General features: G+C 43.8%; 2 protein-coding genes across 5 annotated transcripts in view; one reads left to right on the forward strand and one right to left on the reverse strand.

Annotated features, from left to right (window-relative positions):
• The window catches only part of LOC147441180 (polygalacturonase QRT3-like), a 3,514-nt gene extending 741 nt beyond the window's left edge, over positions 1 to 2,773 (forward strand). For 3 of the 4 annotated variants that reach the window (XM_086482868.1, XM_086482870.1, XM_086482869.1), the window contains exons 2-4: positions 199 to 495; positions 868 to 1,107; positions 1,627 to 2,773. In XM_086482868.1, the coding sequence (XP_086338994.1) occupies positions 250 to 495; positions 868 to 1,107; positions 1,627 to 2,742 (1,602 nt within the window). In that variant the 5' untranslated portion in view covers positions 199 to 249 and the 3' untranslated portion in view covers positions 2,743 to 2,773. Of the gene's footprint in view, positions 4 to 198; positions 496 to 867; positions 1,108 to 1,626 lie in introns of all 4 variants that reach the window. The other variant, XM_086482871.1, reaches the window with a different exon arrangement.
• A 669-nt stretch (positions 2,774 to 3,442) lies between these two features.
• LOC147441181 (uncharacterized) lies at positions 3,443 to 15,511 on the reverse strand. Its single transcript, XM_086482872.1, has 2 exons — positions 15,376 to 15,511; positions 3,443 to 4,769 (listed from the first exon to the last, which is right to left on the reverse strand). Exons 1-2 carry the CDS (start codon positions 15,509 to 15,511, stop codon positions 3,958 to 3,960), a joined length of 948 nt encoding a protein of 315 aa, XP_086338998.1. The 3' UTR covers positions 3,443 to 3,957.
• Positions 15,512 to 24,720: the final 9,209 nt, after the last annotated feature.

Consider the following 24,720-nt stretch of genomic DNA (forward strand, 5'->3'; position numbering starts at 1 on the left):
CAGGTTCCTCTAAAGTTTTCTAATCCTTCTTACAAATGAATCTATTGACTTCATTTTGCAATTGTCTTGCTAAATGTGTTATTTTAAGTTATTTTTTATTAGAGTATTGTGTTGCAATTAAGTCCAATTCTAACCTATTTATATTGATATAAGATTATTTTTGTTGTTGATGTGATTGTCATATCGATGTCAATGTAGATAAATAAGGGACATCGTGAGACAAAGTTGAAGAGCACAGTGATAGTGAAGATGGATATGGGAAGAAATGTGATTGGTTTGATGCTTTGCTTAGCTATAGTAGGCAACATTGCAAGCTCCCTTAGTGTTGGCCTCCAAGAGGAGAACCATCGACGACAACTAGCTACCAAAGTGACCAAGCAAAAAAGCCTTCCATGGAGCATAAGGGACCATTTTGCTTCCATTATCGATGATCTTGATAATGGAAATCCGCCACCACCACATAGGGGTCCAGCTTCAATCATCCAAAACCTAGAGGTATATTGTTTTATGAAAAAGTTTCGATAAAAGATTTATGACCTTGAGATTGATACTATATCCATGTCAAAGTTGCCTTGAGTGGCATACGCATACATGCCGTTTTGCTTGCGTACATGCATATATGTGTGTAATTGTATGCGATGGTGTAAAATGTTGTCAAAAGTTTGAAAGCTTAAAGAGAGAAGGTCAGTAGATTACAGTTTGTTGATGGTGGGTAAACAAGGTGTCAATTATAATGATACTTCTTAAGAGAATTAATTAAAGCAAATGTGCTTTCATGTCTTCAAGCATCTACACAATTGATCAACTACACTTACTTAGAAATGCCTTAATTTATTGCACAATTTTTAACATGTCAACAATGGCTAGGTGTCAAGCTACAAGCCACAAATATTCTGTCCAACGATGAATGGTGCCGACCCCTCGGGAGGTTCTGATAGCACCATGGAATTACAACTCACCATCAATCAAGCATTTGAGGCATCATCCAGCCATTCATTGATGGAAGGCATTATTGACTTGGGTGGTGTTGAGGTACATTTGGGAGGTGGTCAATATGTCATCAGTAAGCCATTGACTTTACCAAATCTTGGAGGAGGAAATGTTGTGGTAAGACCTTGTACAAATCTACAAACATCGCTTCGTTTTTAAAATCATCATCATTGGGATTCGAGGTATAATTTGAAAAATGACTAATTTATTAATAACATATTAAAAAAACAATTTTAAGCTAACTAATGCAAATTTTAGTAAGGCCAAACATTGTTCCATACCTTCATTGTAATTATTTATTGTAACATGAGTAACATGTGTGGGTGTATAGACACATACATACATGTGTTGCATGTGTGTAAACACAAACACAGAGAGAGAGAGAGAGAGAGGGTTAACATCATAAGAACAATCAAGTCTTGAACTCAAGCCCTGTTGGTCAAGCTACCCTACATTTATCTTTAAGGTATAAATCTAATGTGACAGAAAGCAAGAATCTATAAATTTGCCCCCATTCCTAAGCTTATACACTTGTATGTGTACATTTGTGTGTGTGTGTGTGTGTGTGTGTGTGTGAGAGAGAGAGAGAGAGAGAGAGAGAGAGAGAGAGAGAGAGAGAGAGAGATGCTTGGGCAGATACACGGAGGCACCATACGAGCTTCAAGCTTGTTTCCAGCTGATGGGTTTTTGCTAGAGCTGGCAACCAGTGAGTTGAGGGAAGAGTGGGCGACCCTCGGAGGACGCCTAGCAGAGAGCCACGCCCCTCCAGCTTTCGAAAACATCGTCCTTCAAAACCTACTCTTGGACGCCAACTACACAGCAGGCGGCATCCTCCTACTCAATCCTCTGCGCACCACAATCACCAATTGCTACATCACCCGCTTCGCCACCATCGGCATTTCTGTCCAAGGTGGCCATGAAACCCTCATCCACTCTTCCTTTCTTGGCCAGCATATCACATGGGGCGCCCATCCCCTCGAACAAACGTTCTCCGGCACCGCCATTGTTCTCTCTGGTAATGACAACTCCATCACCGATGTTGTCGTTTTCTCTGCCCAAACTGCCATTGAAGTTGATGGGCAAGCAAATATCATCACCAACGCACATTGCTACAATAAAGCAACAGGTCTTGGCGGCGTCGGCATCATGGTTAGGAAAGGGGCTATCCAAACCAGAATACTCGGTTGCTACTTGGACTACACAGGCATTGTGCTTGAGGAAACCCAAGAAATCACTGTCAGTAATAGCTTCTTTCTAGGTGATGCCTATGTCCTCCTCAGAGCTCTCGATGAGGCCACTCCTCCTGTCATAGGCGTGTCCATTGTCGACAATATTTTCCATGGTAGCAACAAGGGAGTACCCATCGTTCAACTCCAAGGCAACTTCTCTCATATCAAGCAAACTCATGTGGATGGTAATTCGGCCACCGGTATGGTTTACCGATCAACAAGAGCCCGAGCATCTGCCACCAGGTTCGGAAGTGAGTGGATGGTAGATCTTTCACAAACTCTGCTTTTCCCCAACTCCATTGCCTATGTTCATTACTCTTTCTATGCATCGACCACCGCCACCAACAACCGTAATTCCACTTCTACTACTGGTAGCAAGGCATTCCCTTTGCATGCCCTCAAATTAGTCACACCTAAAGTGATAATTGTTGCCTCTGATGTACCCATTCATGCCACTGTGGCCATATTTGTCGATCAAAGCTTCTATAATGAAAACATGGGTGAAGACTCTCAGCCATATTAATAAAAGAATTTAAATCATGGAATTCAAAGGATATATCTTGTCATATGTTGTGTCTACTAATTGTAGTCCTCGCATTTCTATGGTCGCTTCTCTCATTTTCAAAGTATGAAGGAGAATGCATAGATGGTAAGACTGCGCAAGAATTCTCTCCATAAAAATTATATCTTGCAAGACCACATTGCTCCATAAACTGCAAAAAGATTGTGACACAAACAGCAGGAAAAATGCACTAACAAAACCTTGGAAGCATCCATTGGTTCCTACTGTGACAAATTGTTACAAGGAAACAAGGGATTCTATCTGTGCCGAGGGCTTCGTCACAGCACGCATGGCAAAAAGCCCTTTTGTGCAATTGCATGCAACAACATAGTGCACAAATTGATGCACATGGTGCCCACATATGTCAGGCCCAGACAGTGTTCTCCGACCAATTTCTTGCTTCCTCTCTTTCTCGCATCTGTGTTCCACACTCTGCAATTCTGGAGCTAAATTAGTCAATAGCACAAAAATGATAGATCATGAAACGAACTCCAAGAATAAGACAAACTGCCAATTGCACAACAAAAGCTTCTGAAGGTTGAAACAAAAGAAACACATCTCGTCAGCGAGGATTACAGTGCAGTCTAAAAAAGGTACTAAACACAAAATCCCTCATGTTTTGTGGTCCAACAGAACCCCATAAAAAAGACAAGACCATACCTTACCACATTTTGAAGAGTTGATTACGTTAACAGGTTTTCTTCAGTATCTTAATGAGAGTGACAGGTATGAAGAGCTCAAATAGTTAGCAATAAGCTGTCAATAAGCTGTCTCCTTCACCAACAAGAAAAACGTGGGCATCCTCAATATCAATCTGAGAAAGTTTCTCTTTGTAAATAAATATACAGAGGTATATGCATGCTGCTTCTGCCTCATCCAAGTACACGATGACTAACCATGTGCAAGGTGCAAACCTATTGCCAGAGAGGCTTCATACCTTCAGGAAGCTGATGCACGGTGCAACATTTACTAAGGTCAGTTACAAAAGTGAAATGCGGGCACGATTCAAAGACTTCCCTTCTGATTACACTCTTAAAACCGATTCATTCAATTTGTTCGATTCCATGATCTCTCCTTAGGCATTGATCGCCCGATACAGAAGGGGTTTTGCATGCAGAAACTTGGACCTCTGCACAGCGATTGTGAAGAAGATGCCAATGAATGCCACCACCACCATCAAAACAATGGATCAAGATCATTCTTTAAGCGTTGGTCTTTCCAAATCACAGGGGCTTTGATTGCAAGTGCTCGGCTCTCCTGCACAATATGTGTGGTCAACCTGTGTACGCCAACAGGCCGAAAAATAGTCACATTGACATTCTTCTGCAGCAAGAGAGATTGCTTGGCCGGCACAACATTGGCCCACCAGAAGTCACTCAGCACACCATAAAGAAGTGCCCAATAATCTGCATCTCTCACAACCCTAAAGACCGTGCTGCCATTTAGCGTCCATACATACAAGTCTAGCCAGTCTCTGTCCAAAATCTCCATAAGCCCTTGCGCTTGTGGCATGTAGTAATAGGGAACCGCAGTCCAAGGCACGCAAAGCTCTGGCCTGCCTTTATTATGAGGGCACTTTACCTCCAAAACCCCACCTTTCTCATATATTCCAGATGCACCTTCATCTATTAAACCATCTGGAGAAGCTCCAAGCCATTCCTGTACATCATCCCCTTCATTATAGATTTTGAATCCCAATGACTGCACAACATTGCCTGTTAACTTCTGGTAAGTCTCCATTGCAAAAGCTTCTTGCGTGCTTCCCCATTCTGTGGCTGGGTTTCCTGCAAAGGGCTCACGAAGGCCAACCTTCTCCTCCCAAAGCTCAACTCGCCTGTTTATCCCCCAGAATCCTAAAGCTGTTGAGAATGAGCTTGCTGTCAGCCTGTGGTGTCTCAGCTCATGCCACTCATCGCTTCTTTGCTTAACATCCTGTGCACTGATTGGACTCAACGCAAGGATGCCCTCTTGCACATGAATAATGCCACCTGTCAATATCAGTAGCAAACATGACCATCTGCTTCGGGAAAAATTTCTACCTCAAGCTATTGCATTTTTAAAACTGGAGAAACTATGAACACCAAAAAGCCAGGGGGAAAAACCTACTAAAGAGAGTAAAAGGTGCCCTAGCCACCTATGGAAGAGAGGATGACAGTGTCAAAAGTCGACGATGCGGAAGCGTAGAGCAATGGGGAAAATACGCGAGAGAGAGAGAGAGAGAGAGAGAGAGAGAGAGAGAGAGACGAAGAAGAAGAGTATTTTAACATTGTAGAAAACTATCCCGAGAGAGAGCAAGAGACTACTGAACCAACCAACTGGGCAATGGATTAGTGATTATACAATTGGGGCAAGGTGTTGCTTATAGTACCCCTCTCAGGAAATTGCCCTACCCAAGACTTTGACAAAAAGGTAAATAAATACCTAAAGCCAAAATAAACATTGGGATCACATTGCATCACTTGAGATGCTATAACTTTAAACACCCTCTTTGCAGCTCATAGTGGATATATGTTGAAAAGACCAAATTGATGAAGAAGCTACCATGGACACCCCAGCAGCTAATCAATGTGCTAGATACACCTCGGTTCTACTACTACTAAATTTTTACCTTAAAAGAATGCCATCTTGAGCACCGTTTGCCTCATAGAAAATTGAACTCTAGACCACACCACGTCCAAGAATCCCCATTAGTAAACTGTGAATATATCACGTCCAAACTTTCTTAGAAAATGAACTTTGAAACACTTCCTGCCCATAATCCGGCCAATAACAATGGATTGGTGCACACATCCATAGTTTCTTGTATACATCGAGTTGGTTCCTTGCCAGATGCATGTGCCTTGAACTCCGACCCACGAATTCAGACACTATTAACTTGGAACTCCAACACATGGGTCCAAATCATTTGTAGGGAGCACTATTTGTCCCTCTGTCGCTCACAAGCCTCTCCTTGGTTGAAGCTAGTTGTGGCAACAGTCCCCTGACTAGAAATTTCGCGTCATGGCCACTCTTATGTGCCATGCCAATCTCCTCTATCAAATCTTTATCCTTGATATCTCTGTCAAGCTTGCCTTTGCCTTTGTCCTCTTGTGAGTTCTCTTGTGTTTGCCTTCGGCTTCGCAATCCCGAGCCTAGCAAAACGTCTTCTCGCATTTATAACGGTGGGTCTCAAACCTCGTGGGTACCAAGGTAGCTAATTGAGCACTCGACCTACTGTCCTTGTCAAGCTTGCCTTTGCCTCTGTCCTCTAGCGAACTTGTGCATTTGCCTCTATCCTCTAATTGAGCACTCGACCTATCGTCCTTGTCGAGCTTGCCTTCGCGTCTGTCCTCTAGCGAACTCGTGCATTTGCCTTTGACTTCACATTCCCGCGTCAAACAAAGCATTTTCATCTCCCCTTGAGGACTCCAATTGTGCCGAAACAATTAACTGAGTATTAGCCAATCCACTTTCCATAGCCTTTAGTTGAGGTTGGTCATTCAAGGCCAAAGTTTCATCATGGTTCACATTTGCCGTCCATAATGCCGAGACTGTACATTTCAAAACGCTTAGAAGCCCTTGTCTATGGCGGTCTCCTCTTGCGTAGCAGCTTGCCGCATTGCCTATTAAGCTTGCATCCAAAAGTCGATGATGTCGATGACGAGTGTCTTCAAGTTGTCGACATTCTTCCTTTGCCCCCTGCGTTTCAAAACACCTCCCTTTAGTAGCCCTCTTCAAGTTCCATTGTCATCTACAAACGTTGTGCAATAAACACCACCACTAAGCCCCTTATGCACCTGCGTTTTAAGACGCAATTAAGCGCCACCACTAGGGCCCACCGATTCTTCAACTCTGCAAATTGCTTCTCTTCTCCGTGCTTCTCCTCCCACGATCAACAAGCATTATGCTCCAATACCATGTCAAAGTCGACGATGCGGAAGCGTAGAGCAATGGGGAATACACGAGAGAGAGAGAGAGAGAGAGAGAGAGAGAGAGAGAGAGAGAGAGAGAGAGAGAGAGAGAGAGAGTGTGTGTGTGTCACGTGACACATCCAACCCTGTGTCCGTGGACAAGCTACAGCATGATCAGGGTTCAGTCAAGTCCAGTCAATCTAGATTAGAAGTGATCTGGCACTTTTGTGAGTCTATTCGTAGACCGTGCATGCCCAGTCACTTAGCATAGATGCATATCCTCTGGTTGCACACAGCATGATCATCAATATTCCCATCAGAATCCATTAGAATCAATTAGGGGATTTTTCCAGTGCATTTAGCCTATTTTCCCTATTTTTGACATTTTTCACTTCTTAATTTAAGTGAATTTCCAACAAAAGTAGGTAGGGCAAATTGGATAAGAAAATATATAAGCAAACCAAAGTTAGCACTAAATGGCAGAAGAGGCAACAGGAACCAAGTTTAGCAGGCCACTTCTTAGCAAGACCAAGCCTTGGTGGTTCCCTCCAAGCAGCAGATTTCCCATTGCCTAGCGTTTTCAACAAGGAACATCGCCAGCCATCCTCACTAGTGCTTACATCAGCATCGTCTTTCATCGCCGGAAGTCACAGATAAGCTAGCGTTTTTGGAACACAGCGTCCCTAGCGTTTTTGGTTTCAACCTCAACCTTGCAGATCTGGCACATGCAGTGATTTGCAGCCCTAAAGACCAACAAGGACCGGCCCTAAAAAGGTAGCAGATTCAGCCCCAGAAAGACCTCAGTTTTCAGCCTTGAAGATCATCAGTTTTCAGCCCTAAACCAGCCCATAGCGTTTTTGGACAGCAGTAGAAAGATTGCAGAGTCAGCCCTTAGGTCGACTTCTTCATTCCCGTCGTCATCGTCAACATAGCCTAGACTTGCATCAGTCACATGCATTTCCATTGTACCAATTTGTGCAATCATAAGTAGACCACTCTCGCCGACGAGAGTGGGGCCTTCGGAGGAGGGTTTTACAACGTCTCTGGTGTCGTATCTCTCTTCTCTCTCTATCTCTCAGTCTCATACACTTGCACTCACAGTGTCCATTCACTTTGTTTGTGATCATAGCATTCTCTCAATAAGAACGGAAGGCTCTACCTTCCATAAGAACAAAAGGAACCTTGAGCACAGTTCGGAGCACTCATCTTGAGCAAAGCGCAAACATTCATTCCACTGCACCTTACATTGGTATCAGAGCTTTGGCACTGTTCTGTATCACTCAAGGAAAGAACCACAAGAATCACAAGAATTTTTTTTGCTTGTTGCGTTCGCACGAACCCAAGTTCACTTGGGCGTGTCGATTCCTAATCGTGTTTTTGAAGAGTGACAGGAATCCCAGGAAAGAAGGGCTTTTCCAGCCTCCCCTTGTGTCTCTTTTCACTCATTGAGAGCAGACCGTGCACTTCGCGACCAGCCAATCGACGTGAGGTGGGAAAAAGCAACCTTGGTGTGAGCGCAAGGCCCCCAAGGGATACGCCCGCAGAAAGGAGTAGAACTCGAATGAAGAGAAGATTCTTCTCAAACACGGTTTGCAAGCGAAAGAAAACCTCAAGAACCTCAAGACCCTCAAGAACCCAAGAACCAAGACCCCCAAGAACCCAAGTTCCTCGTGAACTTAAGAGCCCAAGACCCACACGAACCCACAAGAACCTACGACTTCAGAATGATCACCACTTGAAGCGAAATGGATACTTCGCTTAGAGTGATGAGCATGAGAGAGGCGAAGAAGAATTTTCCCCACCAGGAAGTTTTTCTGACCCTTCCCCATCTACGACACGGATTGCGCTAACTCCTATGGAGGAGTTGGACCAGGAAGAGAAGCAGACAGAAAGGCCTACGAAGAAGAAATGGCAGCCATAGATCGTGACTACGAAGAAGAAGTGGCAACCATAGAACGTAAGTACGACTTGGAAGAAAAAAAAAGTCAAGCCAAATTTGATCGCGAGAACAAAGCAAGATAAGCAAAATTTGATCGCGAGACCAAAGCAAGAATGCAAGAGATGTTGCGACTCTTTTCTCAAATTCAGGCACAGATGCAACAGAATCAAGAAAAGGAGACTCTCTCTCAGTCTCTTTTTCTCCAAAGCATGATACACAAGATTTGCATGATTATGAGAAGCATGATGAATTGAATGATAATGATTTGCATGATCAAGATGTGATTTCTCACGAGCATGATGATTTGCATGATCAAGATGTGATTTCTCACAAGCATGATGAGTTGCATGAAGAAGATGTGATTGATCACAAGGATCATGTGTTAGTTGATGCTTTTTCTAGCGCAGCTAACCTCGTTGCAGATTCGATCAATCACGAAGGATCGATCTTGGCTCTCGAGCCTAGGTCCAAAGAACCCTCACAGGAAGTATTATGTGTTCGCATGATTGATACGCACGTTCGTGATCGTTTCCTGTATTTTAGTCAGCATCTTTATGTGATCCCTTTTCCTAGGCATGACATATTGTATGTTGAGCACGTTTCTCTCATGGATGAGCACGAATGTATGCGGATTTTCATGAAAAGCTGAAAAGTATGTATGTAAGGAAGTCACATTCCATGTCTCTTCTTTGGCACGACACAGTTTCCGAACGAGCACATGAAAGTATGAGCACCAAGCGTGGGCATTTCCATTGTGTTTTTCCACAGTTGATTGCTCTAGATCATAAGAGAAAGATTCGATCTCATTGTTTGCATGTGTTTGATGAACGGGTTGTCACTCCGTCTCTATGTTCATCTACATTGCATACACAGTCTTTAGCGAAGACAAGATTTTTTCCACTCACTTTACATGGAATGGGTATGTTCATGGTTTTGTGTTGGAAATGGTTTCAAGAATTTTCAGCCATGGAGATTCTTGAAGAAGGAAGAAGCACGACTCTCGACGAAGTTGAAGCATTGAAGGAGCCACAAAAGACTTTGTGTCGCTTTCGGCGCGGCCCAAAGAAGCAAGCGTTGCAGACCTTTATGAAGTTCAAGTACCGCACAACCCACATATTAGAGTGGGCCGGCGAAGAGTCCCTTCCAAGATTCCGGATGCTATTGGCGCTCTCCCTCGACGCCATACAGTTTGGTACCAGTACCTCACTTTGAAAAGGAGGGGATGTCACGTGACACATCCAACCCTATGTGAAACCGGCCTATTAACTTCAAAAAGGGCGGTAGACATTAGACTTAATCCTTATTTGCTTTCACCCATTTAATTTGTCGTCCACTTTACCTGTACTTTCAAGACACAACAAAGGGGAAAGGGATACAGGCTGCTAGAATGCACCTGTATGAGAAGACCGACACCAGATTGGCCCCTAACTTAGGCGCCCCTTTCGGTATTTCTTTATTGTTTAAAGGAGGGAATAAACGTTGTGGTTCCCTACAAGCTGCCCCGCACAAGCTTGGCTGAATTTCAACTGTTCCGGCCTGATTTCGGCAACATAACTGTACTAGGACCCTTCACAATCAGTATTCCCACGCATTGAATGACTTTCCCAACGCATACGGGCACTTTGCAAAACCTGGCAAGAATCTGCAGCACGCTGAATTCTCTGTTTTCAGCCCCGAAAATGCGCCAAATCACCTGTGCAGCGGTCCCCTCGCGTCCCCGAACCTCCTGGGGGTATTAGGGTCCGTTTAGGGCCAAAACCCTAAACCTGCAAAAATACACAGCAGGCTGTAATTTACTGTTTCGGGCTCCATTTCGCGTGCCGGTCGCATCCGTAGCAAGTCCTCAAGCTCCCGCACCTGTAGGGCTACTTGCCCTTTGAATCGGACGAGATTTCTGGCGTGAAACCTCTCCGAATTTACCTGTACCTGCGGGGGATTAGCCGCTAGCTAATCCAGTACCTGTGCAAGAGGCTCTTGCCTCGGCAATCGCGCATGAACCCACACAACTGTACATTGGTCAATTGAAAAGCCCACTAGAGGGGCATAACATACTGCCATAGAGGAGAGAGAGGGCAGTGCGTAGCGTGCAGGGCATCACTCCTGGCACCGCACTGTACATAAGAGGGAAAGGAAGCACTCCATAGCTCTTAACCTGTGACAGGAACTTGCAAAATGAGCCTCCTAGCTATAAATTCAGCGCCACTTCTTGTTGCATGAGGAAAGTGCACAGAAATGTGCCACTTGGCACATTTACAAGCTATTTCCCGTTTCGCGATTGCCGCCTAAAAATCTCCCGACCGGTTGCCCGGTTGACTTCACGGCAGAGTAATAAAATGTTCCCCTTGTCATTCCGGAGGTAATGACGCGAACACATTTTCAGGTCCCAAAATAGTAGTTCCCTAAATTTTAGGAGATGCTGCCATTGTATCTTTCTAGGTCATCTGACCCCCTTTGTACACTGCAACCACACCCAGAATTGAAATGTAGCCTCTGTAGCAAAGGATTCCACTTTGGCTAGTCAATGACCCCACTTTGGCTAACCATAGTCCTTGTCCAACCTTAGTGCTCTCTTGCCCTCAAGCTTGGACTCCCTCTGAACAGTTCCACACTAGCTATGCAATGCAGGGCAGTTAGATTTCCCGAGGGGTGTTTCCAAAAAGTGAAAGTAAATAAATAATAAGAAAGAAATCAACAAAAAGGATAGATAGTAGTCACACGCTGGTGACACTATGTGTCCGTGGACAAGCTACAGCATGATCAGGGTTCAGTCAAGTCTAGTCAGTTTAGATTAGAAGTGATCTGGCACTTTTGTGAGTCTATTCGTAGACCGTGCATGCCCAGTCACTTAGCATAGATGCATATCCTCTGGTTGCACACAGCATGATCATCAATATTCCCATCAGAATCCATTAGAATCAGTTAGGGGATTTTTCCAGTGCATTTAGCCTATTTTTCCTATTTTTGACGTTTTTCACTTAATAATTTAAGTGACTTTCCAACAAAAGTAGGTAGGGCAAATTGGGTAAGAAAATATATAAGCAAACCAAAGTTAGCACTAAATGGCAGAAGAGGCAACAGGAGCCAAGCTCAGCAGGCCACTTCTCAGCAAGCCCAAGCCTTGTTGGTTCCCTCCAAGCAGCAGATTTCCCATTGCCTAGCGTTTTCAACAAAGAACATCACCAGCCATCCTCAGTCACTAGAGCTTACATCAGCATCGTCTTTCATCGCCGGAAGTCACAGATAAGCTAGCGTTTTTGGAACACAGCATCCCTAGCGTTTTTGGTTTCAGCCTCCGGCACATGCAGTGATTTGCAGCCCTAAAGACCAACAAGAACCAGCCCTAAAAAGATAGCAGATTCAACCCCAAAAAGACCTCAGTTTTCAGCCTTGAAGATCATCAGTTTTCAGCCCTAAACCTGCAGATTTTCAACGTCAAAGACCCACAGAAAACAGCCCCCAAATCAGCGTTTTTGGACTAGTCGCATATTTCAGCCCATAGCGTTTTTGGACGGCACTAGAAAGATTGCAGAGTCAGCTCTTAGGTCGATTTCGTCATTCCCGTCGTCATCGTCAACATAGCCTAGACTTGCATCAATCACATGCATTTCCATTGTACCAGTTTGTGCAATCATAAGTAGACCACTCTCGCCGACGAGAGTGAAGCCTTCGGAGGAGGGTTTTACAACGTCTCTGGTGTCGTATCTCTCTTCTCTCTCTATCTCTCAATCTCATACACTTGCACGCACAGTGTCCATTCACTTTGTTTGTGATCATAGCATTCTCTCATTAAGAACGGAAGGCTCTACCTTCCATAAGAACAAAAGGAACCTTGAGCACAGTTCGGAGCACTCATCTTGAGCAAAGCGCAAACATTCATTCCGCTGCACCTAACAGAGAGAGAGAGAGAGAGAGAGAGAGAGAGAGAGAGAGAGAGAGAGAGAGTGCTGAACCAACCAACTGGGTAATGAATTAGTGACTACACAATGGGGGTAAGATGTTGCTTATATACTAGCCTAGGGGCCTTAAGTATCCCTCACAAGAAATTGCCGTACCCAAGACTCACTTGAGATGCTATAACTTTCACACACAGCTACTGTCAAGGCAACGGTAAGACGAGGGAGCATGTATAGTCAAGGGGTTTCCTAAAAAGGGGCCAAGGGGCATATATAGGAAGATGGTAGGGTGGAGGTGAGCATGTGGTAGGGTCTTTCACTAGTATAAGAGCGAGATTAGGGACTTTGGAAAAGGTGAAGTCGTGCAGCTTCTTTTGCATGAAGCTGCACGGCTCTCTCTCTCTCTCTCTCTCTCTCTCTCTCTCTCTCTCTCTCTCTCTCTCTCTCTCTCTCTCTCTCTCTCTCTCTCTCTCATGGTTGGGCACGCATTGGCACGGTTGCATGCATCCATTCTTGAGCAGTAGTTGAGTAATTGGGCAGAGGGTGAGGGTGTATGGGCAAAGGGCCAGGCGAATTTCAAGAGGGGTTTCTCCACTCTTGATCATATTCTGACACTCAAAGCCATCATTGAGGAGGGCAGGTCACATGGGAGACGAATTTATTGTAGCTTTGAGGACTTCTGCAAAGCATTTGACATGGTACCGAGAGCTCGATTGATGCGCAGACTGTAGGAGATGGGGGTGCCCATAGTGTTGATTTGGGGGATTATGGCTCTATACAGATCAGTGATGGGACATGTACGCACCCCGAAGGGGATATTTGATTTAGTTCACTCCACCATTGGGGTGAAACACGGTTGCCCATTGTCTCCTACTCTATTTGGTATGTATGTTGATGAGGTGTCTGATTACATTGACAGAGAGGGTGATAGAGGTGCCTAGCTGGCAAGGACGTGGATCCCATTGTTGTTATATGCTGATGATATTGTGTTGATCTCTGACTCACTAGAGGGTATGCAACGATAGTTGGATGCACTACACAGTCTTGCAAAGGATAATGTGGTAAAACCAAGGTTATGGTGTTTAACACCACACCATAGTGAATCAGGAGATCAGCAACGACTTTCATAAATGGTCAGGAGATTGTAGAGTAAACAGATGCATACACTTACCTTGGGGTTGTCTTCACTGGGCCGAGGTTTTCTTTGGGGAGAGCAGCAGAGACTAGACTGACTAGAGCTTTTGCAGCCTTGGGAGGCTTGGAGAATATGTGTTCGCAGATTCAGTTCCAAGAACCTCGGACAAAGTTATGGCTCTTTGATACTTTATAGCCTCAGTTATGTTGTATGAGGTACAGATATGGGGACCTTCTGTAGGCCAGGATGGTTGGAGACATATGGAGAGGCCCCTGGTATCTATGATCTCTCTACTGATCAGAGCCAAGGCCTCCGTACCCCACGCTCTCATTCGAGCAGAGCTAGCTAAAAAATGGGTGTGTGGCCCAAAAGTGGGCGGTTGGACATTGACGCATCCTATATGCTACGGAGTGGGTGGCAAGCATGGGAGATACACTAGCCATATAAGTATGCCCTAAACCAAGGTGAAGCAGCAGAGTCTTGTATAATCCCACATCTTCCATCCTCCCTTGATAGAATATAATGCGCCCACAGACAGGGTGCCAATCATCATAGCCTCCCAGTGTACCAAGCGATGCAGCTAAGATAAAACCCCTGGATGTAGAGTCCTACAAATAGTATACTACTAAGCTATCGCAAGTAGCACCTGATTCACAACTGTAGATCTGCCTGTAAGTGATAAATGCATAGAAGACCAATGGCAGAGCTTTCCCCGAATCGAATCGACTACCTACTATAGAGCAGAAATGTCAATGCCCACATGAAAATGCAAGTAGCGGCAAATTTTGACCAGCAAGAGCCAGCCAAGTACAAGCATCCAAGAAACCCACCAGAGAACCGTAAGATCTCTGCCAAATGATGGCCTCCATTGGCCAGACAAAATAAAAACGGTTGCACGCCAACTGTCACGCCAACTGTCAAGGACATGGACCTCATATGTGAAAACAGCAGGTGTTATCTGCATACTTTTGATGTAAGAGGTCAGGCTCCTCATGCACAGGCATATGAAGACCGCAGAGGCAAGAAGTCCAGCCCCACAAGTATAGAGACATGGCATCAGCCTAGAACAGGAAGGGATATAGGGTAAGAGGGCAGCATTGACACATGATTGAGAAAGAAAAAGGAAGCGTGGACATACATTCCCACCAATGGTGACTGCACTAGAAGCAAAGCTACAAAGTGATGCAACACCAACAATCCACCTCTCCTGGAAATTTCATCCTTCACAAAGTACCCTCTAGAAAGGCCGAGTCACACGCTCTTTCTCACAATTAAGAAGGATGATAGCAAGTGGCTTACCTGACTGTCTTGCCCATCAACTACCTGAGAAAAAATGAAAATATTGCTATGGATGCATCGATTCTGGCACCTTACCCATAAAAATTCGTTGAAACTAATGTTAACTTTCAATGATGCCTCTCAAGGCAGCATGCTAACCATACACTTCAATACCTGAAATTTCCAGTTTAAATCACTCCTTCTACTTCAAAATCTAGGGCTCCTCTTTACTGAATTCTGGAAATGCAGCACTCTCTACAGCATCAGCCAGCACATGTACAACATAAAGCCCTCCCTGTCTCTCTCTCGCGGGATTGTTCCTACGGAATTAAAAACTTCTCTTCTTCTTCTTCTTCTCTCTCTCTCTCTCTCTCTCTCTCTCTCTCTCTCTCTCTCTCTCTCTCTCTCTCGCGCGCGCGCGCGCGCGCTCTCCGTGACAGACTTAGGACGTGGGCTTACCAGTTGGGCAGTCGGCGTTCAAAGGAGGGGTGCTCAGACCAAGCGTACAGAATCGGCCCGACGAAATGGAGCAGCGGACAACTGGGAAGAGAGTGGGGCTTGACTTGCACAGGTAGAGCATACTGATTAAGTGCATGTCTTCAAGGAACAGTGGCATTTTAAATTACCAAAATACCCTCTAATTTGTGGAAATTCCCAATATTTTGTCAAAAATTCCCAAAATGCCCTTCAAATTTTCCAAAATTCTCAAAATACCCCTTGATAGGAGACTATACTTCTCCAAAGAAATTTTTTTTTGTAGCTTTTCATAAGAAGATTGATTGTCTATCATTGTAAGATGTTAAAACTAGAATTTGAGCTGGTTATGTAGGCTTTGACGATGAATTGCTTAATTATTTTTAGAGAAAATGCCTTTTTTTGCTAACTAATTCATGAGAAATTATGTGTTAAGCAATCAAAAATGGATCTCAATTGTCAAAAGGAATAAACTCTAAAAAATCCAAAGCAATCCACCCAAAATAGACACAAATTAGAGGGGTATTTTGGTAATTTTCCCTTTGTTTTAGATCCTAAAGGAATAAGATCATGCCTGCCACAACACCGGGGATTAAATAAAGGGGGCATCGTCGAGAAGTCCACGCACGAAAATCAAGCCAATCGCTGCCACAAATGTAATGTTAAAACTAAACCTTGACATGAATTAAACCCCAAAAACCTAGGCAACGCATGTTGGCTAACAATATAGCATTATATACATGGGAGAGAGTGCACGATGTGTGTGTGGGTGAAGTGGTTAGCCCATATGACCTGAAACCTGAGTTGTGAGCTTGTGGGTTCAAAAGTTGGGTCACAGGGGTGGGGATATCCCCGTATTACCTTGATATTTGCATTGCCCGGGTTTACCCCTCATTTAATTGTCGGGGTTACTTGGTGTCGGGGCCTGCATAGGGCAAGAAGCAACCTTTTCCACTGAAAATGGTAAAGCAATTCCCCATGTCCACTACAGTGGTTCACACTCTACGCATAGTGTAAAACACCTTTGCTACAAGCACAGGTGTTATTGTCTCGTTGATTGGTTGTCTCTGCACTTTTCCATCCATGGGTTGGCTAGTAAGGCCACAGCTACACATAAAGTTGGCCTCAACTTAGCATGCCACTTGGGATTGCAAAGTGGATGGAACACTAGAAGTGTGATTTATGAATCCTCCGCGAGCCTATTCTTTGTTGGGGTATAAAGCCCAATGTGGTCGCCCAGGTAAGTGGGCGGGCCGCCAGGTATGTACACATATTCTTTTGTAAAAACTTAATAAGAACTCACTATGCTCTACACATTACAGTAGAGCGAGTTCACCATATCGTCGTGCTCTTCTTCTCGCACTCTCTCTCGCGTCGCACTTCCGCTCGTACTCCTTCAACTGGTATCACAGCTCAGATCGAGGCTCGGGGCAGCACTGCAGGAGGCTAGAGTCACCAGCTCAGATTGGAGTGAAATTCGACAGGCAAAGACACGGCCCCAATTCTTGTGGGCAAGCTCGAAGGGCTTGGTGTTGTCAGAATTTCATTATGAGGTCATCTCGACCACCGTTCGGCTTCGACAAAGGTCTGCGCAGGCCATTTTCGACTACGTGATCTCGACGGGTGCAGATCCGACTCTGCAAATTTGGGGTTTTCGGCCTACGACTGTAGGTGCTGAGGATATCGACACTCCCAGAGTGTTGATTTGTGGCTGTCTACACATCGAAGGATGGCTCACAGTTCTTGGAGGCGTGTCACATACGACACGGGCGCATCTACACACAGACTGTAGGCGACATCCACTAGTTCATCAGGTAGCTTGTGTTTGCTACTTGATATTCCAGATTTCATCCTGACATCGCAAGTACTTCCACATGGGATGTATTGTCAGAGATGATGTATGTTTGTTGAGGGTTTGCTGGCTGTGAGTCGCGCAGCAAACAACCGCCGCAACGGTTACAGCATATAGTGGGAAATTTGTGGATGTATGACTTTGTGGGAAGTCTATGTACTGTCAGATTTACTGCAGCCTTTGTTGAGGGTCGAGTGAGGTTTTATTGAGCTGGGGGATTCTTGAATGTTGAGATCCTTTCGGTGATACAGGTCTTGGAGAGATCCCTCGAGCACCCTTAGATAGGCAGCTAGGATGTATTGACTGTGAGTTAGACAGTTGGGATTGCATCTTTGCTTTACTACCGTTGAGGCATTGTCGCAGTCTATGCTTACAGAACAGTGACAGGACAGTGAGAGACAGTACAGGTGCAGGATAGGTTTACCCGCAGCTTACAGTGTCAGAGAGACAGTGTTTTTTGAGCTGTTTTTTGGTCTGTTTTTAGTACACCAGAGCCATTTTACAAAGGAGACGCTGCCAAAATTTCTGCAGAATCTGAAGCTTTCTTGGTTCATTTGACAGGTTGATATTGGTTCAGAGGTCAGTTTACAGGGGAAACTCTGCCGAATTTTTCTCAGAAAAGTAAACTACTGTGAAGCGTAGCTATGGCTGGATCACAGGACACTGCTCTTTACAATATCAAGAAGCTGGATGGAACCAATTTCCCATTGTGGAAGAAGCAGATTTGGCACGTGTTGGTACAAAAGAAGCAGATAAAACCTATAAAGCTCAAGGGGATAAAACCAGAAGATATAGACAAAGATGAATGGAGCGAAATGGATGAATTGGCACTTTCTACGATTATGCTGACTTTGGCAGAAAGCGTTTACTTCAATGTAGCAGACGAGATGTCCGCTTATCAAGCATGGTTAAAGCTGAGTGATCTTTATGAGAAGCAGAGTGCAGCTTCACAGGTATACTGGCTTAAGAAGCTTGTTGACTTGAAGATGAAAGAAGGGACACCTATGTCCAATCATCTGAATGAATTCAACACAATCTATAGTCAGTTGTCAGCTCAAGGTGTCAAGTTTGATGAACCTGTTAGAGCTATGTTCCTGTTGATCACATTGCTGGAAAGTTGGGACACTTTTCGCACAGCTTTGAGTAATTCTGCACCTCCAGATGGTTTGAACATAGCAGGTGTAGAAGGAAGTCTGCTTACTGAAGAAACCAATAGAAAGACAATGGACAAAGGCAAAGGAACAGCCTTAGTTATCAGGGGAAGGACCAAAGAAAAGTACAAAGGTGGAAAGAGGAATCAGTCTCGTAGCAAGTCCCGCAGTGCTAAAGGCAAGAGTGACATAGAATGCTACCATTGTGGCAAGAAGGGTCACATGAAAAGAGACTACAGAGAATGGAAAGCAGAAAAAGGCAAAGAGAAAGCTGAAGACCATGGTGAGAAGAATAAGTCCTCAGTGAAGATTCAAGAAATAAATGTGACAAACACTGTTGCAGAGGATGACAGTCTAGTGTCAGGAGACATCTACTTCTTGAAGAATACAATGGACTTAGCTCTTCTTACATCATCTGATGGAAATGCACTGAGTGACTGGATTATAGACTCAGGGGCATCACTTCATGTGTCTCCAAACAAGGAGTGGTTTACCTCTTATGTGACCACTAAAGATCATGTTCGGCTAGGCAATGGGCAGACATGTGAGATCTTAGGTGTTGGAGATGTTCAATTGAAGTTTCAGAATGGCTCTTCTTTCACGCTGAAGAATGTGAGACATGTTCCCGCAATTACAAATAGCTTGATCAGCACAGGTTTACTTGATGATGCTGGCTACGTCACCACTTTTGGACAGAACATGTGGAAGATATCCAAGGGTTCTATGACAGTAGCACATGGAGTAAAGTCTGGAGGACTTTACATGATTTATGTATCAAATGTCTCTAAAAATGTAATCAATGTAACCGAGCAGCCGAACGTTTCTTTGTGGCATAGCCGGTTAGGACATATGACCAAGAAGGGAATGGAAATCTTGTCTCATTCTGGTTATTTGCCTGGCTTTTCATTTAATGATTTTGAATTCTGTGAACATTGTCTGTATGGTAAGCAAACACAGCAGCCAGAAGGGTTTGTTGAGAAAGGCAAGGAAGATTGGGTATGCCAGTTGTTAAAGAGTCTTTATGGCTTAAAACAATCACCGAGGGCATGGTACCATAAATTCCACAAGTTTATGCTTTCTCAAGGCTACAAACGTAGTGAGTTCGATCACTGTCTATATACAAAGAAGGCTAAGGATGGTAGTTGGCTGATCCTTATTTTGTATGTGGATGACATGTTGATTGTTGGCAAGCACTTGGAAGAAATTTCAGCTTTGAAGTCAAAGATGGCAAAATCGTTTGACATGAAAGACATGGGTGAGGCAAGTCATATACTTGGTATGCGCATTGAGAGAGACAGATCAAAGAAGTTGATTTGGTTATCTCAAACAGAGTATATTGACAAGGTTTTGCAACGTTTCAATATGGAGAAGGGAAAGGCACTGAGTGTTCCATTGCCACCATATGTGAAACTTAGCAAACAAGATTGTCCTGTGTCTGAGGAAGAACGGGCTGAAATGGATAAGATTCCATATGCATCTGCAGTGGGTAGTTTGATGTATGCAATGATTGCTACTCGCCCAGACATTGCATTTGCAGTGGGAGTAGTAAGTCGATACATGTCAAACCCAGGCAAGAAACATTGGGAGGTAGTGAAAGGAATATTGAGATACCTGAAAGCTACAAAGAGTATGCGTATATGCTATGGGAGTCAAGAGCTAAGTGTAAAGGGTTTTACAGACTCAGATTATGCAGGTGACTTAGACAACCGAAGGTCTACGTCAGGGTATGTCTTTACATTGGCTGGTGGAGCAGTATCATGGCGTTCTAGATTACAAGATTGTGTTACTCAGTCTACTACAGAGGCTGAATATGTTGCAGCATCAGAGGCATGCAAAGAATCAATTTGGCTTAATCGACTAGTAACAGATTTGGGAATCAAAGAAGAGATGCCTGTGTTATATTGTGATAGTCAAAGTGCTATACAATTGGCTTGCAATCCAGTTTATCACTCAAAGACAAAGCATGTGGATGTGAAGTATCATTTCATCAGGGAAATGCTCAAGGATAAGCAACTTCAGCTTGTCAAATTTTACACCACAGAAAATCCTGCTGATCTACTTACAAAAGGACTTCCCTCAGAGAGCTTTGCGCATTTTCGCAAGCAGTTAGGTGTAGGGTAGTACATCACTTCTCTACATCTCTTGTATATTAGCTTGTATAGTAGCTTCTCTCACACTTAAAGTACCACATTGGACTTTAAGTGGGAGGTTGTTGGGGTATAAAGCCCAATGTGGTCGCCCAGGTAAGTGGGCGGGCCGCCAGGTATGTACACATATTATTTTGTAAAAACCTAATAAGAACTCACTATGCTCTACACATTACAGTAGAGCGAGTTCACCATATCGTCGTGCTCTTCTTCTCGCACTCTCTCTCACGTCGCACTTCCGCTCGTACTCCTTCATTCTTTGGTCCACTTCAGCAAAAAGAGGTTGTTTATGTGTAGTTTGAACCTAGCCTTAGGGTATACATGGTTTCAAATTCATAAGTCGTGATAATCTTGAAGCCTTTCTGATGCATGTGGTTGAGCTAGAGACTCAAAATATTCTACTAGCATATTCGTGCCAGCCACAATATCTTCGTATCTGAAAGCTTACTCAAGCAACTAACATGAAAAAAATAGGAGTGGGTCCAATCTCAAACTGTTCAAATATTCTAGCATCTTTAATAAAATTGTTCCCATCCCATGAAGGAAACCTGACCTCATTTCTCATAGTAGTCTCGCGTATGCCGTTCATTTCTCCTAGCAATCCGTTGCAGATTCATTCGCTTCTAAAGAAAGCCCTTTGCCAAATGAATTTTTAAATTGGCTAACACTATTGTAATTGGTAACCTAAGTTGGTACTTATACATGAGCATAAAGGGACTATCTAGTAGAGACATGCTTAGAATTATTGTAAGAAAACTCTTAGATTGGTAAATAATCCTCCCAAATAAGTGGAGTTGTTATTTTGTGTGTAAACGCTCCAGTAATCCAAAAAAATGATACTTAATTACTTATAAACTGAGGTCAACCATCAAGCTGAGGATGAACAGTTGTATAGAGATTGAGGGTTGTGCGCAACTTTTGGAATACCACTCTGTACAAGTGACTATCAAACTTCCTACACAACACTTATAATAGCAGTAGGAAGACCATATAACTTATAGTCCACATTCTCCACACCATGCTAAGTTCAAAGTTTTCACCATAGTCTTAGTAGAATCACGGGCATGATTTGTATAAAGTGGGTGCACTATAGAGTCCTTAGAGATGCTCTCTCGATTACCATTAGGGGTCTCTAAAGGATGCAAGAACCCAGTGCCCACCCACCTTAAGCTGCTCTACCTTTGTCACTTGACACTTTGGGCAAAGTAACATGTACTCATGTATGTCCTTATGCAGACCGTGCTATTAAAAAATGTATTCTCCTTTCTAATACCAAGATGAACAACACTTGGACTATTGTCACATTGAAAATGAATTTGGTAGTATGCATTATGGAGGATAAACGAATAAAGCATTCATAGCTTAATACATGTGATTAAGAGTAGCAGAAACTTTTGAGAGAGAGAGAGAGAGAGAGAGAGAGAGAGAGAGAGAGAGAGAGAGAGTTGATGCGCAAAGTAGACTTAAAATAATGCATAAGGGAAGTGTGTACAAAGCATGGTCTTAAGTAGAGCTAGAGTAGCATCTTCCACTCATATGGATGACATAACAAGATGCTTATTTTTCATATAAGATGTTAATGAGGCTTTCCACATCACTTTCCCATGGATTTGATCACATGGCTTCAAATATAGACTGATCACATGGAGAGGAGGTTCACACATGAGGTGCAACAAAGCTCACACCCCAACAACCCTCTCCTTTGTGAGTTTTGTTGCACAAGGTATGGTTGCACATAGTAGCACTCACACAAACTGCCTCTACTCAAAGCATACAAGGAGAAGGTATGCATTGCCTCCCCTAGCACAATCAGTGTAGGCACACAAAACCTCCCCTAACGCAATAGGCGCACAGAAGCCTCCCTAGTACAATTAGGAAGAGGAAACATGGCAATATCACAAGTGAGATCCTGAATCCTCCCCTACAAAGATGAGGCCTACTCATATATATACAAGATTTTATTGTTGTTGTTGATTTGGAGGATTTTCGCCCCCTCAAAAATTTGCAACTTGTTGTGGTTGGTTGTCGCCATTTTGTTGTTGTTTGTTGTTGATTATCATTGGTTGCTTGATGTTCTTTTTTCTTTTGTTTGTTTGGTGGTTGATGTTTTACTTGCCTAGTCATATGTGATGCGTCATAGGAGACTAATGCCTTGGTAGGCATGTCATACATTTCGGTAGTGCACATGAGTTTTGCCTTACTTTAATAATGACATTAGTGTTTACAATGTTGGTCATAATTGAAGTTGTATACTCACATTGCTTTTGATCTTATGTGTGCACAATATGGAGTGTAACACACAAGGTGTTTGCGCAAAAGGAGTTTTACAAAGACACTAGTGGACTTTATTTTTATAAAAATAAAATAAAAGAAAAACTCATAATTGTGAGTGAATTATATTGATCATCCAAAAAATTACAAGATTTTGTCATGCTCTTGCCGAGCCATGACATCATTGAGAGACCATAATTATATCAGCTATCTAAGGAGCCACCCCTAACGACCCGCTCTCTTATCCTTGATACAAGGCATAGGTAATCCTAGACCATCATCTGAACTTTGCTTGCGCCCGAACATCCATATGAGCACTCAAGTGAACTTTATTTTATGTTATGTGAAAAATTCATTCTGAGTGAAAATCTCCATAAAGCAGCTTTGTAAATCACTTGACAAAGCTCTTTAGGCTTTGGGATACTTTCTCTTATAGGGAGATATTGCTTAAGGTTTTTGTTGTTGGGAACTAGTCGTGGCAGCTACCTTGAGAAGTTCTTTGTGTGTGAGAGAGGCTTTTAGATACAAGGACTTAGAGGCGAAGTGCATACAAGCATGGGAATTATCCCCTACCTTAAGAAGGTTGACGGGCTTAAGGAGCATGAGGTGGGAACACGGACCAAGGAGCTTAGGTGTTACACGTGCAAAGTGTAGTTGTTGACTCTGGTGCCAAAAAATGGGTGTGGATGTGTACTGTGTGTGCATAGTTGTCTCTCTGGAAAGCAGATTAGTGACGCTAATGATAATCAAATAGAACTTGTTAAAGGCTGAAATAGACGGCCGTTTATGCATGCAATTCACATACCACGATGTGAAATCATACATAGGTGTATAAAGGAAATCAAGCAAGAAAATGCCAAAGAAGTAAAGAAAGACTAACTACGTAGGGGGTCGTAACGTTTTCATTAACCAATATCTTGCAAGATACCTTTCTTTGGGGTGAAAAACATGAAGCAAATGAAGGGGAAGAGGGGGGTTTGGGGGGGGGGTTTGGGGGATGACGGCTTGATAGCCAAGGTAGCAAGTATCCAGGTGTTGCGCGAAGCGTGAAGCAATTGGGAGCTCAAGGAGTAGTGCACAAAAGCGAGGAGCAAGACCTTTTTTTCCAATATTGTGGCATCGACCTCATGGACAGGTAGTGTGTCGCGGTCTAGTGGTTAAGGCAAAGGGCTTTCGTCTGAGCCTGTGAGGCCGAGCTCAAGTCCAGCTAATTGCAAGGCAATTATTCCTATGGTTGATTCCACAAAGCGTGCATGGGAGCGAATATATGAAGATTTTGTATAATAATGTGAAGTGGAGTGAGTAGACCGTAGACCGACCAAGGTATGTGGCTCTAATCTTTTTCTCATTTCTTTTTGTAGGAATCTAGCAAGATACTTTACAAAGCAAAACGAAATCGGGTTGAACTTTGAAAAAAAAAAAGGCTTGCCAGATAGACAGTCTCCTCAATTTTGGATTGGGCGTGAGATTCTGTTGTCGGTGGAGATGTACGTGGGGAGAGAGAGAGAGAGAGAGAGAGAGAGAGAGAGAGAGAGAGAGAGAGAGAATGCCAAGTGTGTGCGAAGTCGATTTTTTTTTTTTTTTGCTGTGATTATAGTTGACTGGAGGCCCGCTCGTGAGTCTTGGCACTCCAAAGGCCTCCATGGGCAGCTTGTGTTCACGTCACCCGGCTGGCCGCTATCATCCATGGCAACAGATTGGCTCTGTGGGGTAGGGATTGCATGAGAGGGACGATGATGCTTGGCATGACAGGGAGGACGATCCTCGCAGAGGGTGAGGTAGCGCGGCAGGCGTTGGGTGCGCTGTGCAATGCATGCAAGGCTGCAGGATTTGAAGGCCCAGAAGTTTGTGAAGCCAACCATGCCAGCGCGCAGGGGCTATGGTAAGCTTGGGAAGAGAAGCACAGACA

This window comes from Adiantum capillus-veneris, chromosome 15, assembly GCF_014529385.1.
Source record: "Adiantum capillus-veneris isolate H3 chromosome 15, ASM1452938v2, whole genome shotgun sequence".
Taxonomy (NCBI): domain Eukaryota; kingdom Viridiplantae; phylum Streptophyta; class Polypodiopsida; order Polypodiales; family Pteridaceae; genus Adiantum; species Adiantum capillus-veneris.